The following is a 25,196-nucleotide window of genomic DNA, read 5'->3' as shown; positions in this document are numbered from 1 at the left end:
TGTGACTTCCCATGATATTATAATATAGCCTTACTAATGGCAGTTACTACAATCACTACTTTATATTCCCCTCCATTTCTTCTCTTGGAATTGTCTTGATCTCTAATATTTTCATAATTTAGTCCATTTTTCTACACCTGTGATGCTTCATTATATTTTTCTTACACTAACCTCCAAAACTTACTCCGCTAAGAAAGGCCACCAGGTGGTTCAGAACACAAAGGGAAGGCACATCCTCAGTTGCAGCATTAGTCATAATACTTCATGACTTTTTCCTCATGCAGTCCCTCATTTTATTTATTTTGACCACCAGCTGAATGGTCAAAATAATGAGCAATGAGCAACTCTGCAAAACAAGGGCTGCAAATATTGAGAAGCAGCAACTAATTCACAGAAAACTAAGATATGCAAACAGTTTTGAATGATCATTTTTAAGAATATTACTTTGCATTTTTCCAGAATTAATTTAACAAAGTAGCATCAGTTATAATTTTTATGTCTATCAAAACAACGGAAGAGAGTTTCCCCACAACCACCTTGTCTAAACCAAGCAATTTCCTGGAGGCATGGAAGTGGAAAACAACTGAGAATGTAGAAAAAAATAGCTAAAGCTATCATAGACAATATGCATTACAACAAAAATGTTACCTTGGTGCTATTTTAGAATGCATTGTAGCCACCAACGTCCCAGTATGCGGCTGAAAAGCTGGGACAGCCTCATCTGTGTACATGCCTCCATTCTGTCTGTGGTTTAAGCTGACTATATCAGTCATTACAACCAAGCCAGTTTCCTAGACAATAAAAACGAAGACCACAAAACACAAACCAGCAAGGGGGAAAAAAAAAATATTAAACATGTACCAATAACAAGTTTTCTGAACACAATTCCCCAACCCTATTCCAACATTTATAGAGTAAATTTCAATTGAAACTTGAGGATTTTTTAAAACTTTATATAAAAATGACTGTTAATGTGAAAATATATAGGCACTTTATAGGCAGAGATTTTATGAGAAAGCTCTTGTTTGCTTGGAAAATGCATTTAAACCAATATCTGACACTACTGGGCATGTGTAACTGCCAGGCAGCTACAGGTGAAAAATTATTACACATATTTTTCCCCTAGAATATTACATTACAGCTTTTTACCCTTCCTAAAAGTTTCCAGTGTGTTCTGCTGCAGTTAGCAGGCAGTTCTCACATCAGACATCACCAATTCTGCACTACCAGGAATGCCAAGCAAAATGGAAACTGTCCACACAGCTTCACAGTAAAAATACAGAATTCATAAGAAAACTGTCTGCCAGCTCTGTCCCCTAAATGCACTTATTCATAAGACACAGCAGTTCCCAGACACCAAAGGGAGTATGAGCTTTGTTCTCTTTACATACACATCCAGTTATTATAGATCAGGTATACAGTAATGCATACATACCAGTTATTAACATATGTACCTTTTCCCAACAGTTTATGCCTCTCAGTAAGAAAAAAAAGCATCAGAATAAAAACCCCAACAGATCACAGGGTGAGAAGAAGCAGCAACTCCTGCAGCAGTGGACAGTAACGAGGACTGAGAGTTTACAATTAAGAGATCGAGGCATTGGGGGAATACATGGAAGCCTGTGGTGTTTAAGACAACACAATAGAACAATTTAGCTAAAATTGCAGAAAGGACAAAGAATGATGAGACAGAGGATCTGAAGGAAGCCAGGTTCATTATTATTAGCAGTTATGTGGATTAAAAATGGAAAGAGCATAAAACATTAGAGCTGTGACACTGGTTCTCTAGGCCCGTTAAGAGCAGCAAGTAGTAGAAGCCTATGTAAAGAATATAAAGCATGTATATCACAGCCTTTCACGTGGCATCTCCTTACAGCTTCGGGCAATCAGGGAATAGAGATTACATGCCACAGTGGTGTGGAAGGCAAAGAGGGAGGATGTCAGCAGGGTCTGAAAGGGTGGATGAACTTTACTGTGCAACTGTAGGAAGGGAAGAAAGAGGCTAACAAGCAAAACTTTTCACATAGATCAGGTAACAATAATTTTAATCAAAATGAAAGCAAGAAGCTAATGGAAACACAGTAGCATGTCTTTTAAAACCTACAGATGACCAAACTGGTTTTAAAGGACTGCATTGTTAGTATCCAAAGCAATGAAGAAATGAATTATTGCATGAGTACATGTAAAAAAAAAAAACCACAACAAAAAACAACCAAAACCCCTAACTAACTCATTTTAAATACCCAGATTGAAAGTTGATGCAAATACAGAGCACATTTCAAAGGAAAAAAATCTTTAAAACCTGGTCAAGTTTAACTATTTAAAGACATCAAACAAACATAATTACTTAAATGTATGGCATGTAAGTAGTAACCTGATCAAGGATACAAAAAAACCATTACTGATCTTTCACACAGACGGCCACAGAAGCTGGCAGAACTGGGGCAGGAAAGAAGTTTAAAGGATTTCCAAAGGATAGTCTAAAAGGCTATAAAAGCAAAGACTCACGTTCCACCTTCCTTCCCTGTCACAGTAACTGCAAAAGAGACCTGCAAGCTCGCCCATGACTGGAGAAACATTCTGGTCCCCTGTCTGATTCTCCGGAGCACCTGCATGAATTCCTTCACCCAACAGGATCTCAAGATTGGCCAAAATCAAAGCACATTTCTCCAAAACATTTGCTGGAACAGTGTACTCTCCGTTCTCAGAAATTACTTTTCAGCCTAACCCCCTAGAGAAACAGCTCTGATGTGAAAAAACAATAATGGCCTATGGAACTGAAAATAATCCTGCAAACATGAAAGTAAAAAAGACACTCCATAGAGAAGTGAGGCTGATTCTTCCTACTGTAAACGCGAAGCGAGCATCCTTGGTGATGTCCCAGTGCCAGGGAAAGACAGAAGATCTACGGCGTCTACGTGAGGACATGCCTGGCCACCAGAAGTGCCCTTCTTCCTTTGGAGCTCCAAAAGCATCAGATACATCATACTCTGCAAGCTCTTGAAAAACCTACAGGGAAAGGGAAGAGACCGCTGTCCTTAGGTTTAAAGGTTACTTACTAAAGGTAAAGTGCAGATAGCAGTATTAAGAAAAAGACATCAGTGGCTTAAGCTTCCTTTTACCTGACTGGCTGTCAGCTGAAAACCTGTCTTCAGCAAGTAGACACTCTTATCCACAGTGGCAATGCAAACACAGCTTGATTTTGCAGCTCTGACCTTGATATTCACAACATCACCAGGTCTGGTCTCATTTGCTGAGAGCGCCACTGCAACCTAGGAATTTAACATTAAATCCCATTATCTTGACTTATAATCAACAGACAAAACTACAAAGAGTAACAACACACAGCTCCTTCCTCTCCACTAGCTACATTGCCAATACCTGATTTTCAAAGGACGACTTCACAGTGAACTGCAGGCTGTCCGTGACCCCTTCTCCATTCTCCCTGACGTAATACACCAGAAGACGGCCCAAGGGAGCCATGTTGTGAACTACTGAGAAACGGAGGAATGTCATGCAGACTTCGACCTCTGCTGCAGGGATACTGGTAGGTGCTAAAAAATAAATTGTAGAAAGGACAGTTTTATTTATCAAAATCACTCTCTTCCTGCCCCATCCAAATGCTGCGAGGCACAGAACTCTGCATCCAGGAGTTGCATCCTTCCCTTGTTCCTGTTGCACGTGTTCTTGAACTCAGAAACTTTTCCTTTCCTTTTTTTCTTTATGAAAGCTGATAGGCAATTAGCACCCATAACATAATGAGCAGTATAGAGAAGCTGAATAGAGAATGACTATCCAGTGTTTTTCCTGCCATAAAATCAAGGAAACATACAATTAAGCTATCAAGTCATTTAAAATAAACAAAGAAAGGGTACCTATTGCTGCAGAGAGAAAAAGTATAAATGAGAGCGAAAAAGGATTGTGCAGTTTATAGAGCATCGTTTCACCAGCAACAGTTAAATAGAATCAAAGAATGGTTTGGGTTAGAAGGCACCTTTAAGGATCATCTATGTTCCAACCCTCCTGCTGGGGGCAGGGACATCTTTCACTAGATCAGGTTGCTCAAAATCCCATCCAACCTGACCTTGAACACTACCAATGATAGAGCAATCAAAATGTCTCTGGGCAACCTGTAAATACACCACCTTAGAACCAACCTTCAGTGCAGAAAGTTATTATGAATTCTTAAACCATTGATCACCAGAAGCTGGATGGGTACATGAAGGGAAGTTTTACTTTTTCCCTAATTCTCTGGAACTGGCTACTATTGCAGACATGTTACTGGGATAGACGGACTTTTCCTTTGACAGCTGCTGTATGCAACTTCCCAAGTATACCATTCTTTATCCCCCTGCCCCCTGAATTCATCAGATTCATATCTTTCTGTTATTCCTTGCACAAACTAGGAGTCCACACTCCATTTCCCTTCCCCATGCTAACTGCATGATCTTCTCCTTTAGCCTGATCCATGCTGAGTTCATCTAACGTCATCTTCCTAGTTTAAGCTCAGCCAGCTTAGTAAATTGCCCCAGCCCCATCATACACTTCCCTACCACTCAGCTGATCCAAAGCCTAGCATATTAAGAAAGACTAGAGTTTTCTTAACAGAGAAAGACAACAGAAAGACTAGAGAAAATTCTCCAAGAGCTATCCCTCTTGAAGAAATTTATCTTTTTTCTATATGACTATGTGTGCAATGGATATAACTATTTTTCTTGCACAAAATTATTCTATGCCCTGTAAGGAGCATCAAATTAAAAAAAGAGGATACTTAGGTTTGCGGAAAGGGTTTTTTTCCCTGAAAATAGGGGCGAATTTGCATTTATGATACTAGCTACCTGTTCCTGGGAAGCGTGTGATATCAATGTTCTTCTCAAAGGGAAAGGTGGCTCTTTTGCTCCTCTGCTGGGTGACGTTACTGGGCTGCAGTCCTGAAAGGACAATGTTGCCTCGCGATGCCACTTCATAATGTAGAGTGAAGTTGCAAGGACATGTGGACTTCACTGCAATCCAAGCCTCCTCTCCTACCTGCACCCAGAGACAGAAAAGCAAAAGATCTGGTCTGTTACAATGCATGCTTTTTATTTATAAAGCACAGAAATCTATTTGGGTTTCAGTCCACAAGAGATGTGAACCCCCTCCTAAGAAATGTATGCACTGAAAAGTATATTACATTAGCAATGTTTCATGGACTTTCTTCACAATAAAAAGGGCCCTGTGTTCAACTCTTCACTCCCTGAAAATCTAACATGAGAATGGGCTGGGGCGTTGTATGCATTAATGAAACAATAAAGGAATCTCTGGAATCCTGAAAGTTAAGCCTTTTGGCACAGAGCAGCTGTCAGAATTGGTTGAATTTTAGACACCCCTTCAGTAGTCTAGTCCAAAAAAGAAAGAGATGGGTTGGGGGTGGGAAGAGATGTATGTTTGATAGTCTTTGCAGTTAATTGAGATTATACATGGTGATTACTTTCATATGGCAAATACTAATTCAAACATAATCAACGTGGCATGAAATTACTGGGAATAGATCTGAGGGAAAATGCTTTCAAATTACACAAGTCTTGATATTAATTTGCAAGTCTGGCGCTCAAGGAGCTGTCAAACACACAAATAAATGAGAAGAGAGCTTCTTTTTTCTCGGTAAACTCATCTGATGCCTGCAATAGGCTTCAGAGCAGCACACTGACCTCCTGCACTTTTTGTGCACTGAAGTCCTACACCCAGAGGTACTCACTAAGTACTGAATACCCTGGAGACAAAATCCCCCCAAACCCGCCAATCTCAACAGAACAGACATCAGTGCTCGGTCATGGGATCAGGACTGGGTCACGTCTGGCTGAGTAATAAGCCCTCTGTGGAGCAGCCAGCTTTCCTAGGAGCACAAACTTCTTGCTTCTGGGATATGAGGAGCAGCTAACACTTGTGTTAAGTAGGATTTCTTCAGCAACTTCCACTCCTGATCCTCCTGCAATTTAAAGCATAGCAATGCCCAACTAAGACTGTTAAGGCTGAATAGCAATGTTAAATCCCAATGAAATCTTTTGAAAAACCTCTTTCTTCAGCTCTAACAGTGTTATCTTCCCAGAATGTACATATGGTACAAACCAAAATGGCAAGGACTTGAATACAAAGAGCTGCTAATGGTTAAATACAGTGAGAATGCCACAGAGTCCAAGAAGTACCTCGTGACATTAAATATTTGAAGTATTAAGAATTCCCCAGTGCAAATGATGAAACAATTCATTAAAAAATGAATGTAGCTAATTGGAACACCCAGTAAGAGCTGGCAAAGCAGGGAAACAGTTCCCACATCAGCTGGTCATCCAACTCCTAGCTTTCCCACAGAAGAATTAGTTCTAATCAGGTTATAATAAGAACAATGTGTTCAGATTAGCAGTGTATAATCCCCTTTCCATACCTCAGGAAACTTGTAAAAGATTAATTAGCCATTAAACTTCCATGAAATGCAGTGATAAAAAAAATGGTCTTATTTGGATACAAAGAGTCTGAAACCAACCTGACGGATCTCCTGATAATAGAAATCTAAGCGTGTATATTGCCAAAACCCACTTCCCCCCCCCCCCCCCCCCCAAAGCAATATGCAGACCCTCAGACCATCTTCTTGGGTAGAGAACAAACCCTAAACAACTCAGTAAAACAATATGCAACAGGAATTGTGGTTAAATCATATCCTTCCTTTAGGAGAGAGATCATGACAACTTTTATATGGAAGGACTACATTTTTAGAGAGGCTCCTACAAAATCTACAAAAGACGACAAGATAACTATGGTCATAGTTTATTAAATGGAAGACTAAACAGACCCATCTGAGATTTAAACTGGAAGTTCTAGTGAGACTACATAGCCCTAATTTGGATCTTTAATAATTAAGCTACTCCCACTAACATCACTTCCAATCTTTCAACATCTGTTGACTTTAATTAAAGCATGTCATTTTCACCAAACAATTCATATGTGAGTGTTGCTGGAGTTGCACAGAATGAAAATTGTTGTCACTGCCTATATTCACTCTCTCTCCCCATCCCCACAACACAAAGGAGAATGAGATGCTGTACAAAGCATCAAAGGTACTTCGCTTAGAACTGCGCGCAGCCAACACTAAACAACTATTTGATGGCTGAATTGCAGCTACTTCAACCTTTGTAGTGGAAACAATAACAGTCCAGGATCACAGACACAAATGGCTAGAAATATTTAATTAGAACAAAGTACTTTAAGCCAAGAAATGCAGTTGTTGCCATGATGGAATATGAAGCCAACATACCTGGAAAGGTTTATCTGGTGCCTGGAGCTGGATGTGACACTTGCTGGGCGAGTACCAGCTACTGATGGACAAGTAGTTTGGCAGATATTGATCCCCAGACGGTTTCCCATCAATCGCTGTCACTTTGGTCTTAACAAAAGTTACATCTGAATGTTATGCACGCATAGAAAGCCTGATTTGTACTCTATTCTTACACTGTATCACCATCTAGCATTTTATACTTTCCAGCTGTTCATCTCTTGTCATCTTTATATAGCAACAGTACTGTCCAAATATTGGACCCTTACCACTGTGTTAAGCTGTATTTGGAGAAGCATCTTTTCATGATGGTTATCAACATCAGTTCTATTGGCAGCAAGAAGCAAAGTAAGTGTTTGCTGCATTTAAATCAAGAAGTTGAAGCTAAAAGGCACTGATTTCCTGTTTGTAGCACTGATTTATAAAGTGCAGGTTTGACAAGATTAGTTACATTAAAGCCCACTAATCCTATAAAGAGCTTTCACCCACCTCCAGCCAGACATATTGGGCAGCTGTAGGGATGGAGGGGATTTCAAACTCCACGAGGCCATTTCTTGATACCAGTTCACTTGTATAAACGTTGTCCTTTGGTGTGAGTTCAGCTTTAATTCGGATAGTGACTCTGTCAGCTGGAGTTCCATCAGGGTAAGTGACTTCTACCTACACAGTGTTTCATTTATAGAACAACAGGGTTCACATTATAGGCAGTTCCAGTCAGTGACAGAAACAGCAGGTGGGAAAAACACACCAGAACGTGGTGTAACATGCTGAGATCAAGTCAGTATAACCTTATATCAGCCACATGTCAATGTCTCTACTTTTAACCTTACCTTTCCTTTGTAGGGGAGTCCAGGTTTGAACTGTTTTCTGGTATCCTTGGAGTATTTGATATCAATCAGCTGTTTCTGAACAGGTGTTGAGTCGTCAAATGTAACTTGCTTGCTCCCATCAGAGCTGATCACTGTGGCCCAGATATTGACTGTGCCTCGAAAATGTTCTGGAACATCAGCTGGCATCATGTCTTTCACACACACATCGAAAACAGCAGAGCCATCAATCTATGAAGTGTGTTGGGGAATGGAAACATAAGTTTGCATTCGCATTGAAAAAGGGTCTAGAAGCCAAAGCTAAAGTGTAGGCACTTGATAGGAGTTTGCAGCAGTATTTTTTAAAGGATGTGGAGTGGAGGCAATTAATTGGGGACTGGGTGAAGGAATGAGGAAAGAAAGGAAGTTTCATTTTCCTCCCTTATCCATAGTCTGGACTGTCACAGTCCCTCATTCTTCTGTTCTCCCTCAGTCCCATATGCTCTAAAACCAGATTAATACTATGCCAACACATTCTCATCCCCCCAAATCATAAACATATCATGTAAAAATATGTAATATTTTTATTATGCTGGACCCAATTATTACATTTATTCATTTATATTCTGATCTCCCATCAGTAATGTAAAATAGAGCTGGGGTATTAACGTCAAAGAGTACAGATCAGGCATTTTATTGCAGGTGACTCAATGGTCTCCCTCACCTGCATGGTCTTGAGAACAGGGTGTCCCACTTCATGCCTGTAGTACCCTACGCCATTTATAGTCATATTGACAATTAACTTTCCTGTCACTGGTTTTCCAAATGTGTATCTGAAATGGAAAGAAGATAATTAATAACTTCCAGCTGTTTTCTGTTTTCCTGATGATATCAAGGCTAGTGCCATGTGATCTGCACATCTAGAAAACAGAAAAAAATATCACAGAAGGTTTTCCAGCTTGTTATTGTTAACATGTTTTATGAAGGCTGTTACATAGGAAAGTTTCTGATGATGACCAGAAATCATCTGGAAAATTCTGCAGCAGATGAGATGCAAGCTCCAGTGACTGCAATGAAACTTTATTTGGGACGTGTTCCTACCTGGCACGGACAGTTCCTTTTTCACAGAGTGAAAGGTCACGAATGTAGCGAGGGGGGTCAATCAGCAACTCAAACTTTGGTAATACTACAATGAAAACAAATACAATAGAATCTTGTCAAGGAGATCTTATTGTCCAGGTTATAGCAAAAGCATACACAGCTCTGGCAAGATCACTGCTTATGGTCGGATGAGGGCAGTGTAGCTAATGTTAGACAGGACAACACTCAGCAGAGAATGAATCAACAAAAGTAGCAAACCAAGACCATCCTGGCAAGATGACCCTAGCAAAACACCTTTAGATTTTTACTTCTTTTCAGAGGGATCTGTGTTCCAGGATTTGAGCTGAAACTTTTTCTCTTACATACGTGGTAAAGAGGACAACTTGCTACTGACTCCTCCACAATGTGTCAGGAATAGAGCTGAGATATTAGCAGTTGTCAGTGTCTATAAATGCTTGTGTGATCAGGTCAGATGTCATAGATGGTTTGCTGGGTTTGTAAGGATGCCCACCTTTCATCAAACAGAGAGATTTTGAGACTGAAAAGGAGGGTAGCAAAAAAAGAATTCAGAATTCCAAGGAGGGCTCTGGGACAGGAAGGAAAGCACTGACAGACTAAAAGCATCTTAAAGAGTTTTTCCAAAACAAAATTAAATCAAGCAAGTACATAGCCTCTGAAGAATTTTTCCTCATGACATTTTAAATGCATTATTTCTCAGGTGTTTCATCTCAAGTGAAAAATTTCATAATGTTTTGTTCTTCCAAATGCACTTGGGTTATAGCCAAAGTTGATTTGGATACAACTCACCATATTTCTGAACTTCAAAGGATTTGTTGTATGTGTGCCCCTGCATTTCAGCAAAGATGAGCCATTCACCAAATACTGGCTGATCAGACAAAGGAAAAGTCATATTTACAATACCTGAAAAAGTAAACAACATACTGTGAACTCTGTGTCACTTATCAGCCCTTGTCAAGGCTTATTGAACACAACTCAGTACAAGCAGAAGAAAAGGCAAATAACAATACACTGAGAAAAGATAATCTGAAACTTACCACAACAAAATGGCTTCAAATTGCTCCACTCTATCATACGAGACCCCCGAGGATCCTGCATAGTGGTTTAGGAATGAGAAACATCACAGTGAAAATGAATATCACTAATACATTTAACTCAGTTTGTAACAAAGAACTTCATTTTGTAATACATACACTTCACTAACAGCTCAAATGTAGCTAACATCTGTCAAAATTTTTCTGAAGATACTTTACCAGGGAGTATTTGCTTTCTAAAATTCAGTATTCATTTAAGGACACTGCCTCTGTAACCAATGCACACAAGCAAGCACTGTCAAGCGGCAGATCTTCCACCTATCTTAAGACACCTATTTTGGATGGGATGAACTGGCCTCTGAAGACACTTTCTTTCTATTCATAAGATGAGCTGTACAACTAGCAAGACAATTTTTAGATGACCAAGTCAGATGAAATTAATCCCACTGGTTTTGTCAGCATTAAATCTGTGACTGAATGCAAACAAGAGAAGAGGGTGAATTCTTCTGTTTGCTGACAGCTAAAGAAAACACATGGTTAAAAAAAAAAGAAAAAAAAAAGACTAGACACAGAAGGAACCTCTCATTCACCTCATAAGGAAGAAGACAGGAGCACCCTTTCCTTGCCATGAATTTCTATTGTCCACTATCATAATGTTTGGGTGCAGAGATGAGATTGGCCCTGCTATATCAGCCCAGCCAGATGAAGGATAGGAGTGTGTCTGCATTGAAAAGAAGGGAGAAATTGAGTGGGACTGTTACATTTATAAACCCCAGTGAATCTAGCCAATTCTTCTCAGGCTGAAAAATGGGAATGGATTTCTGAAACTGAAGTAGAACACAAGTATATTTGTTGGTGATAACAAAAAAGCAAGACACAAAGATCAGTTAAAGACACAGGGACAGAGATAATTGCATAGGTTACAGTTGGGAATGGCCATAATGAACTTGAAAAGGTACAGATGTGTGACTTGTTCCTCTTAAGGCTACAAGAATCTTGTGCCTCTACAGGATACATGCTAGATGATTGGCAGACAGATACTCACCACCACATAAGCTTCAATCTGAAAGAAAAAACAAAAGAATAAAAGGCTTTATGAAACTAAGCTACTTTTTCTGCTTCTTGCGATGATCTGCTGAGTAAGCATGGTATGATGCACAAAATGACAAAGTTTAAACATCTCTTCTTTGGTAAGAGTAGCCTGAGAAACATACATTTCATCCACACATCTAACTGGAAAAGTAATACTTTGCATATCTGTGCATTACCTAAACAGAGTGCAAGTCTGAAAAATTCTTCTGACTGCTTTGGCATAGTTACACTGTATTTACTAGCACTACCAAAGTGTGTATTCTCCTTCAACAGTAATGTGACCAAATGAAAAAAAAACTAAGCTGTAAATAACAACAAGCAATGACAAGATATGCCTAAATAGGTTAAAAAAAATCGAATTACATTTCTGCATAAATGTACATGAGAATAAAATACAGGTTGCCAAGTATTCCATCATATTTTACAGTGTGAAAGAAAACAGTTTTCTTTACCCTGTCATTGACTGGCCTCAAGTCAGAAGTCACCATAAAGAGGTTTATCAACACTAAAAAAAAAGAAAAGAGGAAATCTATTAGTCATCACAGCTGACACTGAACAGAAGATCTCATCCTAGAATCTACCCTTGAAAAAAGTTTTGCTTGAAAGCAGGCTAACACCTGGCAAGGTCACTTTACCTTTCTGCTTAGGTTTATAGACAGGTTTATCAGTCTGGATGAACACTGATGATCCTTTGCTATCAATGGTTACTGTGGTATAGTTGTGAAAAATGTAGCCTTCCTCTGCCAGATGTCGGTTGCCCCAGACTTTTAGATGTGCTTGTCCACGAAGTCCTGAAGGCACCTAGAAAACAGACCATGAGGTGAGGAAGACACAAAAAAGCCTTTGAGTTTTCTGGGGAACATAACTGACAGTGAAGCGAGCAAAGAGCAGCCACCTGCTGCATTTCAGTGTAACTATGTGCTAGTAATAAAAAGAAAATGAAGAACATACTAGATCTTTTACAGTGTATAAACTTCAAAGGATGCAAAGTCATGCTAAAAAACACAGCAGGAAATTCTCTTCTACCCTTTCTTTATCACTCAAGTAAAGTGATATTTGATCTACATGTGCAGCTTCCACTAAAGAAGGTGTGTTCCATGGGAAAATCAACAATGTTATGGAAGACACAGCTCTATTGACAGAGAAATAAAAAAAAAACAAACCACCCCCACACAAAATAACCCAAAACCAAAAGACGCATGCTTGCACATTTTCAACTAGTTGCTCAGAGAAATAAGACTTCTAAAATGATGGTGGATTAAAAATCAAAAAGTAAAAAAATCTGATCATACAGAAATATTGTGATAATGTGTCATATTTTGAGAGTGAAAAAATAAATAAAACAGAAATCTGCAATGACACTGCAATTTTTATTCAGCTTTGAATTATAGTCTTTGGATAAAGAAATCTATAGCATTTGGTGTAATTGCTGATGTTTCCTGTTACATAGGTCTATATTATACCTTCTTGAAACAAAAGGAGTAGATACTTAGGTATTTGTGTATTAGCACAGTAAAGGGTGGGGGCAGGGAAGTATCAAACCCTTTCTAGAATCTAATTCCCAGACACAGTTTAACTACTGGCAGGACAGAGCAGTATCAACATCAGCTATATAGTAATTAAAGAGAAGGCAAAGAAAACTCTGAGGTATGCCACCAAGGCAGAGAAGATCCAATTGGTCATGACAGACAATCACCAAGTTAGTTAGACTTCTGTAAATCAAAGGCTTCAATTTACTTATAGGCCAATGATAATGTAGATGATGCAGTAGTTGTAGTGAAGGCACCTATGCTGTGCTACAGTAATACAATAGAACTGTGCCCAAATACCTGGATCCACTGCAAAGAAAACAGACCATTTTTCTTATGGCACTGCATAGAAAAGACGCATTCAGACATGACCAGCTTCAGTCAAGAGCTAGCGATGCAATATGGAGGTTTTTTTCCCCAGGTTCATAAGCTACAGTGGTTAATCTAGCATACTATCCAGAGCCTACAGTTCTGCATGGTACTAGCTACTGCTATTCCAGAAGTGCATCACAATTTAATATTTATATGATTTGTTCCACTTGGCCCCTTTGCCTCCCATCAGAGACGACAGCTCCAAAGCAAGTCCTGACTAAATTAAGAGATCCGACACTTAAGACTTGTTCTTCAGTCTGGCTCCATTTTGCCTACATTTGAAGTAATAATCTTCCACTGCAAATCACCAAACATCATAGAAAATACACCTTTTCCAGTTCCAAATGTTTTGATGGTGCTTAATCAACAACAAGACTGAAAATTCATATTGCTTTGAATTTACACCCCACTTTTCAAAGATCTAGGAAGAGGGATGGAGACAAAGGTATGGAAGCACAGCCAAATAATCTCACAGAAGCCATGAAAATGGCTTCATTTTTCTCTGTATGGTATCACTTAGTCCTACATACAGCATAAACTGAATTACTTCTTTCAATGAACAGTGAACTCTGAACCGGTAGCATTTAGCTCACTCCTTGGCATGAGGAAGGATAACTCACACAAGGCGCAAAGCAGGGAAGATCTTTCACAGGATGTCTTTCTGCTGTAAGAATGACTACCTTTCACTGCACCCCAGATCTCCAGTATCCTAGGGATTCAAATAAAGCCAGATATTGCTTTAAAAAATGTGATTTACTAAGGTAAGAATATGTAGTCTTTTTATTGGCTACTAGAACTCTCTTCCAGAATTGCATTTAAATTCATCATTATTTCACTCCACTACAAACCCTCATTGGAAATAAAAAGTTGTTCTCATTCCCTCCATCTCTTAGTACGGGTAAGCTTCGCTTTACAGACTATGCTGATGGCAAAAGTATTACTAATGTCAAAGGCTAAAACATAGACAAAACTGGTGAAAGCCTATGTTTTTTAAACAACATAGTAGTACTAGAATAACCAGCAGAGACACGATGTTCAATAATCTGCCATTTCTACGGATTTCTGTGGTCTGTCCAATGCTCCACAACACTTACAAAGCAATATGTACTACCATTCTTATAAAATAATCACAACATAGAACTTTATGTTAAGTAATGACCCACAGCTTCAGCCATTGATTTTCTTCAGTGGTGTAAGGGCCTGACAGATGAGCTGTGATGGATTAAGTTTTGTTCTTTTCACTCTCCACTCTCCCTCTTGCGAAGGTTGCTTCCTCCTTAGTGTGTGTACCAGAATGTAACCTGTATTTGTGCTGCAGCTGTTCAGAGAGCAATGCCTGATGTGGTTGAAGGCAAGTCCCTCATGTTTTCACCAAAAACATCTTAAAATAATTGACACTCACCTTCAGTTTAATTGTTCCTTTATCTAAAATATATGAGAGAGAGAGAGAGAGAGAGAGAGTTATTCTTCTCAAGCTAAGGTACTAATGTTTTAGACATTTGCAGTTGAGTGAGAGGACTCCCCATGTCATAGAGCTGCTAACTGCAATTATGATTTCACCTGAAGTAATTTTCCTGCATTGTGTAAAACAATCTGCAGAGTGAGCAAGTCGGACGAGTAGAGTTCTCTAAAATAAACTTAGTCCACATTTATTTACAAGGTAAACTGCAAAGTGCTCTGTGGTTAGAAAGTACCACCAAGGCTGAAGTTTCAGCACAGGGCATCCTATGTTTACAGAAGTATTTTGCTGTAAAAAGGACCTGGCCTCTTTTGGGACTTGACTAATTCTCAAAACAAACACTCATAGAATCTATTTTGATTGCTGGATACAGCCATACCTAAGATTTCTCTTTAGCATATGTTGTCCACATGTGTAAGCATCACTCCCTTTGAATTACTTAGCAATTGTCAGCCAATTTCAAAGACGACAAGGGGAGGATAAAACCAGAGACAATCTGTTCCAAGAAAGGAAACGGCTTTTATATAACTCCCAGTTTTTACACACAGAAGGGTTAAAACATGATGGTTAAAGAGCCTGATTGCCTGAGCCTTGTCTACATTACAGCTTACACCACTACTAGCAGTGGTAGAACAGCGCTACTGGACTTCATTTTCACTAATGTAAATTCATTCAGTATTAAGTGGGACATATTCAAAACATTTTTTGTCTTTACACACAGGACAGAGAGGTATCTGTCTTGGATTTTAAAGACTTATCCAACTGCACAAATATTACCACCTCTCAGCAATACTCAGTCCTGAAGATGGGGAGATTGCATTTCCAGCACTCATTTTAAAATAAGGGTAGAAAATGATGATGTAGATCTTTTATTTTTCTTTAAAGTCAGCTTATCTTAATCCCTATACAATCTCCAGTGTCAAACATTCAGGTTTCAAAAGGAAAGATATTCACTCTAAAACTCTTGAATATCAATTATCTAGGGTCTCTGTATGTCTTGGTGTTCCAAAATTATCAGCCTTGGATGTTTGAGATCACATACATCAAAACCACATGAGCACAATCAGCTGAGAACATTTAGCAGTAGTCAATGAATTAAATATTACTTTGGCTCCCATTCTGTTATCACCTAAAGCAATTCTCTAAGAGATATTGATGTGCTCCCGCAGCACTTCAACTTATAAACTAGTTCTCAAGTTCAGAATTACAGGAACTTACCCAAAACTGTTCCATGGCCTCGTGACACAGTTTCTCCTTTGACTACTAACTGAATCTGGACTGTTGTCTCCTTGACAGAGTTAAAGATGGTTACGCTTATAGCTTCCTCAACACCAGATCGGAAAACAGAAGGTGCTGCAATCAAATAGCCCCTGAGAAGCAAAGTTGGAAGTGGATGGTCAAGAACAGCAACCAGAGTGTGATCTTTATTTGTAAGCCACTTTATGTACAACAAAAGGAAAAGAACAGACTACTCCATAACATATTTCCCCCTGTAGGGTCACATCTGTGACCACCAGCAGTCTAGGCCTGTATCTAACATGCATAAAATGAACACAGAATGCACAGAGAAATAAACAGAGCCCAAGTGGCTTACAAATCCTTAGTATTTAAAGACAGACAGTAATATTGATGTTTATTGCAAATATAGTAAATAATTTTATTTATATACTATATATAAACAAACTAAATATACAACTAGCTCATCATAAAACAGCTCAAGTTCATGAAAGAATAAGGAGGTACCTGAACCTCTGGTAGAGTTTTGTAGATAATGCTTTTTTTTGAAACAGTTTAGACACTTCTAACATTTTTGCCTCAATTATTTTTCATGGCTCCATTTCCATAGTTCAACATGATATACAAAAAAAGGAAGTGACTCTCAGTGTTGACACTCAGCACTTTCTAAATGTCAGACTCGCATACATATAGCGTGTCTAAACTTCCAATTTATATAGAAGCAGCCCAGAAACTGCAGTTACAAGATTGGGCTCAAATTCTCAGTTCTGCTACCAATTTTTTGTTCAAACAATTATATCCTTCAAGTTTAAAAACCCCAACAAAAGGGAATTATCGTAGCAGGCACACACACAGTTTTGAAGCCACCCTAGACGACCTCCCATATATACTACAATCCTTGTGTTTCTGAATGGAATCTGTACCATTCCTCTGTTCTGAATGGCACCATGCCATGAACTTGTCAACTAAAAGCATTACAGTCTCTGAGCTCTCTGATGCATTGGGCTGCAAGCAACACATTTATATTCTCTTCATGACACACCTTTCTGGGGTTTTTTTCTACCCAAAAGGATTTTTTAAAAGAAGGTGATTCCTCATACAAATCTTTAAGCTCAATTTCTCAGCCCATGCCTTTCTGCAGTTCCATGAGCCAGGTTGCTTTAGTTCATGATTAATTATCGCTTTGGGATGAGGATGATAGTGTTTTACAGCCCCCAAGTCATCTTTTATCAAATTCCAACCCCATGTTTCTCTCTCAGCAGGCCTCATTGCCATGGAGATCCCATTACCCCCAAAGGAAGTTCAGATCTCTCTGGCATTTGAGTTAAATTGCATGGGGTACTTGCAGATTCAAAACCTTATGGTTGCCAGGTTTGAAAATTCATCAGAACAATAATAAATAACAATAAAAAGTTACTACTTTGCCTGCAAATTCTTGGTAAGAAAGACATAGCTGATCTAGTTGCAGAAGGAGAAAGAGTACCATCTGCATCCAGTATGAAATGATTAGATTCAAACTGTCAACATAAGCACAGCACTACAGTGCCATATGTGAAGCACATGTATTCACATTGTTCTAAATTGCTGCAGCTCTTTCTGAAGTATCAGTCTGTCGATACAGCTCTTTAAATCACTTAATAAGTGGCATCTGAATATTGAATATTTAACCTGGCAATTAAACAGTTAACTGGACAGTGACTGGACAGATCCTTTAAGCACATTTGACTAACAGCTCTGTCAGGTTACACCAAAACTTGGCAGGACGTTAAATATTTTCTAGCAAGCAAGTGAAAATAAGTTCTCCATGGCACTCAGTTAATGCAGCTATTCACGATGTTGATGGGTTTTAATTAAGCTAGGGATAAAGAACAAAGCAAACTTTAATCAAAGTTAACCTAAACCCACTGGAACGAGCTCCGGATTCAGTTTCTAAAAGCCAGAGAACTTTCCCCGCAGTGAAGTGTTTCTCCCCGGATGATCTTCCCCACAAGAATGCTTCACACGCTCTTCGGGAGCAACCAACATTACCTTCACCCATCCCCAGCACAACAGCAGCCCCTGCGCAACACCCCGGATTCCTTAAATAATTGTTTGCAGATAAAAGCTTTGCAGCCGCTGGCTGGAGGAGCTAGAGGCAGGTATTTCTAAGGAGTCTTGCTTTTTTTTTTTTTTCTTTCCCCTTTCCCTGCGCTATGCACTTTTGCACCGGCGAGTACAAACGTGCTGCTCGGCTGGGGAACCGCCGCAGCTCGCCTCCCCGACCCCAGCCCCTCGAGGGGACTTTTCCCAGGCTTTGTTAAGCGGCTGCTGCAGCCACCCCCGGAACCCCGTCGCAAAACAGAGAGGGGTTCGTGTGTCCCGTCCCCGTCCCCGTCCCCCCCCCCACCTCCTTTAGGGGGAAGCTCCCCCCGCAGGGTGCGCGACCTCCTCCCGCTACTTACTGCCTCTCTCGGGGCTGGGCTGCGCTCAGGCTGCAAAAGGTCAGGAGGACCCCCCAGGAACAGCCGGGCTCCTTACGGGGAGGCATGGTGCACCGGAGCCCCCAAAGCCGGGACACGTTTCTCCGCGAACAAGAGGGAGCCTTTTGTTCCCGGCGAGCGCAGCCCGAGCTTTTCCCCCGCCGCCCCGCTCCCGGGCTCGGCTCCCCGGTGCCTCTGGCCGCCGCCCCCGCCGCGTCCCCGCCCCCGGGCCGCCCCCTCCTGGCCCCGGTGCCCGCTCGTCTCCGGCCCCGGCTCTTTGTCTGCGGTTCCCCCGCCTGCTCCTGACAGCGTGCACCGGGGGAGGGAAGGAGGGGGGCCGGGCCCCCGCACCTCCGCCTCTCGGCCCCGGGCCGCAATCTGCCACCGCCCGGTCCCAGGTGCGCTGCCCGCCCGGCGCCAGGGTCCGACCCCGGAGGGTTCCAAAGGCGCCCGCTCCTCACCTTCACCATCCTCCCTGCAGCCCGGACAGCCTAACCCGGCCGGCCTTCTGCCCCGAGGGCGGCTATGGCATCGGCTCCTTTTCTGCCGAGCCCGACCAGCCCCGGGAGAGCACCTGCCCGAGCCCTCCGCCATCCTCCTCCAGCCCCCGAGGGTACCGGTGCGCCTCACGCAGATGCAAGAGCTGCCAGAGCTCAAGTTCCCAAAAGTCCCGTCAACCCGGACCAGGGCACAGCAGCCCCTGCATGGGTCTGGTCCCATTCACTGAGCCTTTGTGCTCCGAGGCGCTCCACCGAGCGCTGCCAAAGAACTGCTTTCCGACCCAAAACCCAGTGCCAGGACCGATGCTACTCTATCCTCCCCCATCCCTAGGCCCTAATCTGTCCATCTCCATCCCTCTGTCCTAGCCCCTGGTTACAGGGGCTTGAGACAGGAGGGGGAGCTCTCACTACACCGGTCTGAAGAAGAGGGTGCAGCCTAAGAGTAGAGCTTACACAAATCGAGGAAAAGCAGATCCAAAGCAACAGCAGAGATCGAAGGTGACAGAGTAAATGCCATGTCTCACAGCCATGGATTAAATGCTGCATATAGATACCAGGGAATGACTTCTCCAACCCTTGCTGGAGACAACCCAGGCAAGGCAGGATCCCAGATGGGCTTCAGCAGAGCTGAACTCTCTCCCCAGGAATAAGCGAAAACCCTCAATGGAGGTAGTTTGAATCATATTTTTTTCTCCAACACTACACACCTGGCTTAAGGTAAACTACTTGGAAAACAGAAAAAAAAAAAATCTAAAATACTTTTTTTTTTCCCTAGGTTAGCACTGTTATTTGAACCTCAGTTCCATTTCTTCTAAAAATCACTGATATGGAGCCCAGCATTTTATATAGCAAAAATACAGATTTGTATCCAAAAGTAAACTCAATAGTTTACCAAAGGCCCTTTCTTCTAGCTTCTGACAAGAAAAACAGCAAAACAAGTTGCTAATGCTGGTAAACTTTTAAAACTATTTTTCGCCCTCTTAAAATTATTTCAGTCACCATATATTTTAGCAGTATCATTTCTAGCTAACACATTTTCTGCAAGTCAGTCCATTCCCTAAAAACACAAAGTCATCAAAAGGAGTGAGGTTTCCCTGACTACTTCAGCAATAGGACTTCAGAGACTGATCAGTCCACAGCCAGCAGAGCAACAAAATGGTGCCTAAATTTTTCAAGTTGTTTGAAACTTAAACTAATTTTAATATTATTTCCCTTAAAAAAAAATAAAATCATTAACTCAGTAGCTTTTTGATAAGTTCAGATTATCTACAGTAATGGAGAACACTGCTAGATGTGGCTACATTTTCCTACTTACACCTATCTTAAAACAGCATTGTCTTATTTTTGTGGAGAGGCATAACAAGTCTAGAAGAGGGAACAAACTTTGTCAAATTAAAAAAAAAAAAAAAAAGAAAGAAAAGCTAGGCTAGGGCTTTAAAAACTGTGTCTCTCCTGAAAATTCCTTATACCAGACAACTTAACAGTCTCAAATCAAAAGGACTATGTATTTTGCAAGGCTTATTACAGTTTTTAGGACTGGACACGACAGCTAAAATCATAGCCAAGCAAGTTTAGAAGGTTTTAAAGAAATCACCTATTTAAACCACTCTTATTACATCAACAATCCTTAACTAATGTTTGTCTACATATCCTGTTTTAAGACTTGCCCTAATTGTCAAGAAATTTTATTCAATACAATAAGAACATCAAAATTATGCTCTCACTACTGAACAAGACTTTTTAAAGATTGTTCACCACCTTGGGAAAGGTTATTTTTATTTATTTTTAATGGGATTTTTCTAGCTATAGCTCATCTGTGGGAGGAGTTGCAGAATGTCTTGGAGCAGCTTTCAGCTTTTAATATTATGTAAGCTGAATCCATTCTGCTTGCTGCTGTGCTATTTAAGCACAACTGCTCCTCTCTTGCTCACTTCATTGCTCATGTATCTTCACATGACAAAACAACGCTACAAGAGCTACCAAGGGACTCTTTTGTTTGCCCCAAATTGAAGACACGTGCAAGAAAGCATGAAGTCAAAAAGAGGCCCTCCTAACACATCTTTTCTCTCCATCTTTAAAGTATATAGGGTTTTTCCTCTGATCTCCCATTCCTCAGAAATGTGTAATTGTACTCAAATGGTACTATTCTACTTGCACTAGGAGTTGTACTAGCTTGTACTAGCTATGATGGTCAAGGTTATAAGTAAGGCAGTATCTGTAAGAATAGGTAATGTATTTTGTTAGATTATGTTAGTTTAAGATGTGAACACTCTCCACAAACCTTGCACTAATATTCTTTGGGGTGATGTCAATTCAATTGACATTACACTGGTTTTACATGGAATTAAATATAATGCCTGCCATTCAGATTTATTAAGAGCTGTATTTTTCTACAAATGTTTCACTAGAACATTAGTTTATCTTTCTCCCTATTAAATGCAACTATGGCACTGTTGAGATCAACATTAACTTGCACCAACTCTGTCAAACCTAGGTCTCACTTCAAACAGTTTACAATATTCTTAATAAAAGAACTCTGTTTTACAACACAGATTGTCCTTTGCAACTTAACTAGAAATGGAAATAGCTGGATTATCTAAATTTAAAAGACTAGATTCCTCCTTACTGCTGCATTCTCCTCCAGTTTATTCAAACTCATTCAAACTCTAGAACCATAAAGATCCTTTCCCAAGCAAACAGCTAGGCTTTATGAAAAGCAACTTACTAGAAAGTCCATTAAAGTGGGAATGTTTTGGGTTTGGTTTGTTGGGTTTGGTCGTTTTTTTGACAAACCAAAACATGCAATGATAAAGCAAAATCTGGTAAATCCACGTTCTTTTTCAGCTTCATCATATATTCAAATACATCCACAAAACCCTGTATGCCTCAATATTTTCCTGTCTGCAAAGCAGCAATACTAATGTTAGCCTCCTTCCTAAGGGTAACACTTAAGACCGTGTTGAAATCCTTTGATTAAAGACAATAAGGAGGCAAAACTAAAATGAAACACCTTTGCTGTTCTTATGGTACAGCAGCCTACAACTGATGTACAAGACCTCACCAATCAAAACAATGATTTTGATAATAGTCCTCCAGAGATCAGGTATGTTTCGGGTAAAACAGCATCATGCTGTTGAAAAAATAACTATCTCTACACTTAATCTATGCCTCTTCATAAAGCAGACCCACAAACAGTTCCTTACAGACTCATGCCTGAGATCTATGGGGTACATACCAATAAACCCCCACAAAGTGCCACTAAACACCCATTCTGTAGTAATCCACATTTTAGCTTTGAAAAAGCTCTGGGTATGGACATTGAAGAAGCAATATGATTCAGCAACGAATTGATGAATGCAGCACAGTACACTTCTAAAATGGAGCTCCATCTTCAGCATAATGCTATAATATTTTTGAACACAAAACACTGTATTTTTACATTTCAGAAATCACAGCTAGAAATTATCATTATGAGGAGTATAGTCATTTTAAATAACTGTTAACTTTTTTAACAGGAGAGATTTCTTCCAAATTGAAGATTTTCTACTTGATATTTACTGACTATAAGAAATATCAGGCAATTACAGTCTCTAAAGACTGCAAACCATCTTCTAATTATGAAAGTATGTGCAATCCTGTAAATAAAGCTAGAATCAGCTTGGTCTGAGAAAAAAGGAGGCTTTAGATATCATTTCAAACTATTTAGTTACTGAAATGGAATTTTCTGTGCCTGCCAAAATGAATCCTATTCAGTGTGATGCAACAGGTGTTGGAATTCCAGCAGCCGCCTGCAACCCACATCTGGTAATAGTTAGGAGTTTAAAGGAAGTTCTGTAAGAACTGCTTATGTATAAAAACTATTCATCAGTCAAATCTATGGGCCATATTCACCCACCGGCTTGCACTGTGCATAGTTCGGATTTTTATTTCGTTTACAAAAAATGTAATTCTGCTCCTCATGAAATTTTAGGAATCTCAGGCACTTGTTCAGGTTGAAAGTGTGCAGGGGATTGGTATGGCTATACTGGTGTGTCAGAAAGGTGAGGGAGGGACTGCAGTTTATAGAAGAAAGTGCAAGTACATCTATATTGGTTCTGACTAGATCTAATTTATGTCCTGACTGCTTGTACACTCTCATCATTACTCTGCAGAAGAAAGAATTCCCCACCACCACCCATGTTCCATCTATCTACTAAATAAACTACATGCAATGTTAAAATTATCAGACAGGTATTTGTCAAATAAAAACCAGTGTTAACACTAAGCTCTAAATAATACTAATTCTTGAGTACTGATACTCTCAGCTGTACCTCCTTTTGCTCCCCCCCCCCGCAATCACAAAATTCAGATCAGTAAGACTAGTCACGTGAATCAAGTGGCAGGATCATGCCATCAATAATTAGCCCTTTTTAACTGCCTCAGCATGAGTGTTATCACTAACTTGTCACACAGGTGACCAGACCTAAAGGCACACAAGGTAACACTCACTTATTTAAAAATTTTGAGAATACATGTGTAAATTGTGCACATAAGAGAAGATGCTGCAGTAAAAACAAGGTTATTAACTATTTAGTTTTGCATTAAGTCCTGTATGCACTAGATTTCAGTAGAAGGTGGGTGAAAAATAAAAAACAAGGGACAATTCATCAGCTTCAGGGAAGCCAGAATCATTTGTCCCCCATCCCCAGTGGAAAACACTCATTCAGTCATTACATACCACCAGTCAAGAATAAGGTCTTAGTTACTTTTTACAGCATTATATTTATGGTAAAAATCCCCCACCCATTTCTCTAACTCCCAGTTTTGTTCTCCATTTGTGTTCCTGTGACAGCCTCCTTTCTGTTAGCCAAACATGGATACCTAATGTAGAAACTGATAACTGCAAAACAAGTGTCCTATTGGCTTTGCCATACTACTGCAATCTTACCAGCAATGAGGACAATGTCTTTTAACAGAAACTACATCAGTCCAGATACAGAGTGGTAGAAACAAGACTGATCCTGCCTCCCACGAACACAAGCATCTCTAGAACAAAATTACAAGGGAAGGATAATTAAAGAGCACATTCAAAATAAGAATGTAATCTGAGTAGCATATAACAAGAAGATAATGATATCGAGAACATAATTATTAAACAGTTCTGTCAAAAATGCTTATTAATCATCTGTAGAACAGGAGAGGCTGATCTTTCACAGTAGTATAACATTTTAATTCCTGACAAAATGACTGAGATAGTACTAAGAAATCATTCATATGGGCAGATGTCAATTTAGAATGGGAATAGAGCACTGTGCTTAATCAGAAGTGGCTGGTCATTAAGACACTTAGTAAGAAATTCCTTCCCAGTTTTCTTCTCAGCCTCTACATATGACTGATGCAATAGAAGTTTGTGCATAGTCTAGTGTTTGGTGGCAGTTTTATACATAAATAAGGGATCTAGAGAACTTGTGAAGTCTCCACACTTAAGAGTTATTAAAAATTCAGCTGGACACCTTTATAACTAGGAATGGGTAGAGGCATCCTTTTATCATACAAGTCATATTAATTTGAGAAATTTGAGTTTGTTCAGTTAGGTGGAGACAAATTTCCTAAGACAAAGAAGGTGGCAAGAAAGGGTTAAAGGTTATCGCCATATTTGGGTACTGCCTATACAGATTCCATACTTACCCTGTCCATAATATGCTGAAGTTGTGTAAGTGTACCAACATTGCTCTATAGTCAAGCTAATAAGCTTCATCTTGGTTTAGCTGGGAATCAGTGCTGCACTCCTGTAGTTACTTGTTTACCATTTCACTTACTGAAATACTGTCTAAAAAGTTCTGAAGAAATACACAACAAAGCATGACTGCTGAAAGGATTAAGTGCCACAGACAGAGCACCTTTTTGGGTAGTAGTCCTGAAAACTCTACTGATCAATCAGCTGTTCAACTTCCCACCACCACATGTAGTAGATATTAAAACAAGGAATTAAGTTTTTATATCCTACAGGCCATCTCTGAACACATTATCTGTATAAACAAGAAATTAGTTATGTCTTAAGAGGCAAATTGTGTTTGCTTCCCTAACATACGAAGTTTAAGATCTTGAAATAGCAGGAAACTCGATAGGTCTCGCATATACATTATCACAGAAATATTTTAAAAGAAACTGATCAGAGCCATTTGAGACTACTCTGCAAACCTCACCCTCCATCCTTGTGCTTGCTTTACAGACCACACACAAACGCAGCGGAAGAAACAACCTAAAATCATTTCTGTGAGTTGAACAGGAACGCTCACATAATC

The 25,196-nt window shown here is 39.9% G+C and overlaps 1 protein-coding gene across 5 annotated transcripts in view; it reads right to left on the bottom strand.

The window, feature by feature from the left end:
• CPAMD8 (C3 and PZP like alpha-2-macroglobulin domain containing 8) overlaps nucleotides 1-25,196 on the bottom strand; it is a 67,745-nt gene that overhangs the window by 39,435 nt on the left and 3,114 nt on the right. For 2 of the 5 annotated variants that reach the window (XM_075037961.1, XM_075037963.1), the window contains exons 1-19: nucleotides 24,580-24,603; nucleotides 23,840-23,937; nucleotides 15,936-16,087; nucleotides 14,661-14,683; nucleotides 11,993-12,158; nucleotides 11,810-11,862; nucleotides 11,311-11,328; nucleotides 10,269-10,323; nucleotides 10,021-10,134; nucleotides 9,214-9,298; nucleotides 8,837-8,945; nucleotides 8,137-8,364; nucleotides 7,796-7,966; nucleotides 7,289-7,417; nucleotides 4,839-5,028; nucleotides 3,382-3,554; nucleotides 3,123-3,272; nucleotides 2,848-3,009; nucleotides 649-791 (exon numbers count right to left, since the gene is read on the bottom strand). In XM_075037961.1, coding sequence (XP_074894062.1) covers nucleotides 649-791; nucleotides 2,848-3,009; nucleotides 3,123-3,272; nucleotides 3,382-3,554; nucleotides 4,839-5,028; nucleotides 7,289-7,417; nucleotides 7,796-7,966; nucleotides 8,137-8,364; nucleotides 8,837-8,945; nucleotides 9,214-9,298; nucleotides 10,021-10,134; nucleotides 10,269-10,323; nucleotides 11,311-11,328; nucleotides 11,810-11,862; nucleotides 11,993-12,158; nucleotides 14,661-14,683; nucleotides 15,936-16,087; nucleotides 23,840-23,937; nucleotides 24,580-24,588 — 2,228 coding nt within the window. In that variant the 5' untranslated portion in view covers nucleotides 24,589-24,603. Of the gene's footprint in view, nucleotides 1-648; nucleotides 792-2,847; nucleotides 3,010-3,122; nucleotides 3,273-3,381; nucleotides 3,555-4,838; nucleotides 5,029-7,288; nucleotides 7,418-7,795; nucleotides 7,967-8,136; nucleotides 8,365-8,836; nucleotides 8,946-9,213; nucleotides 9,299-10,020; nucleotides 10,135-10,268; nucleotides 10,324-11,310; nucleotides 11,329-11,809; nucleotides 11,863-11,992; nucleotides 12,159-14,660; nucleotides 14,684-15,935; nucleotides 16,088-18,394; nucleotides 18,595-23,839; nucleotides 23,938-24,579; nucleotides 25,064-25,196 lie in introns of those variants that run through there. The other 3 variants (XR_012651935.1, XM_075037964.1, XM_075037965.1) reach the window with 3 other exon arrangements.

The sequence above is a fragment of the Buteo buteo genome, chromosome 10 (assembly GCF_964188355.1).
Source record: "Buteo buteo chromosome 10, bButBut1.hap1.1, whole genome shotgun sequence".
Lineage (NCBI taxonomy): Eukaryota > Metazoa > Chordata > Aves > Accipitriformes > Accipitridae > Buteo > Buteo buteo.
The sequence above is the reverse complement of the archived record's forward strand: the minus strand, read 5'-3'. Positions and strand labels throughout refer to the sequence as shown.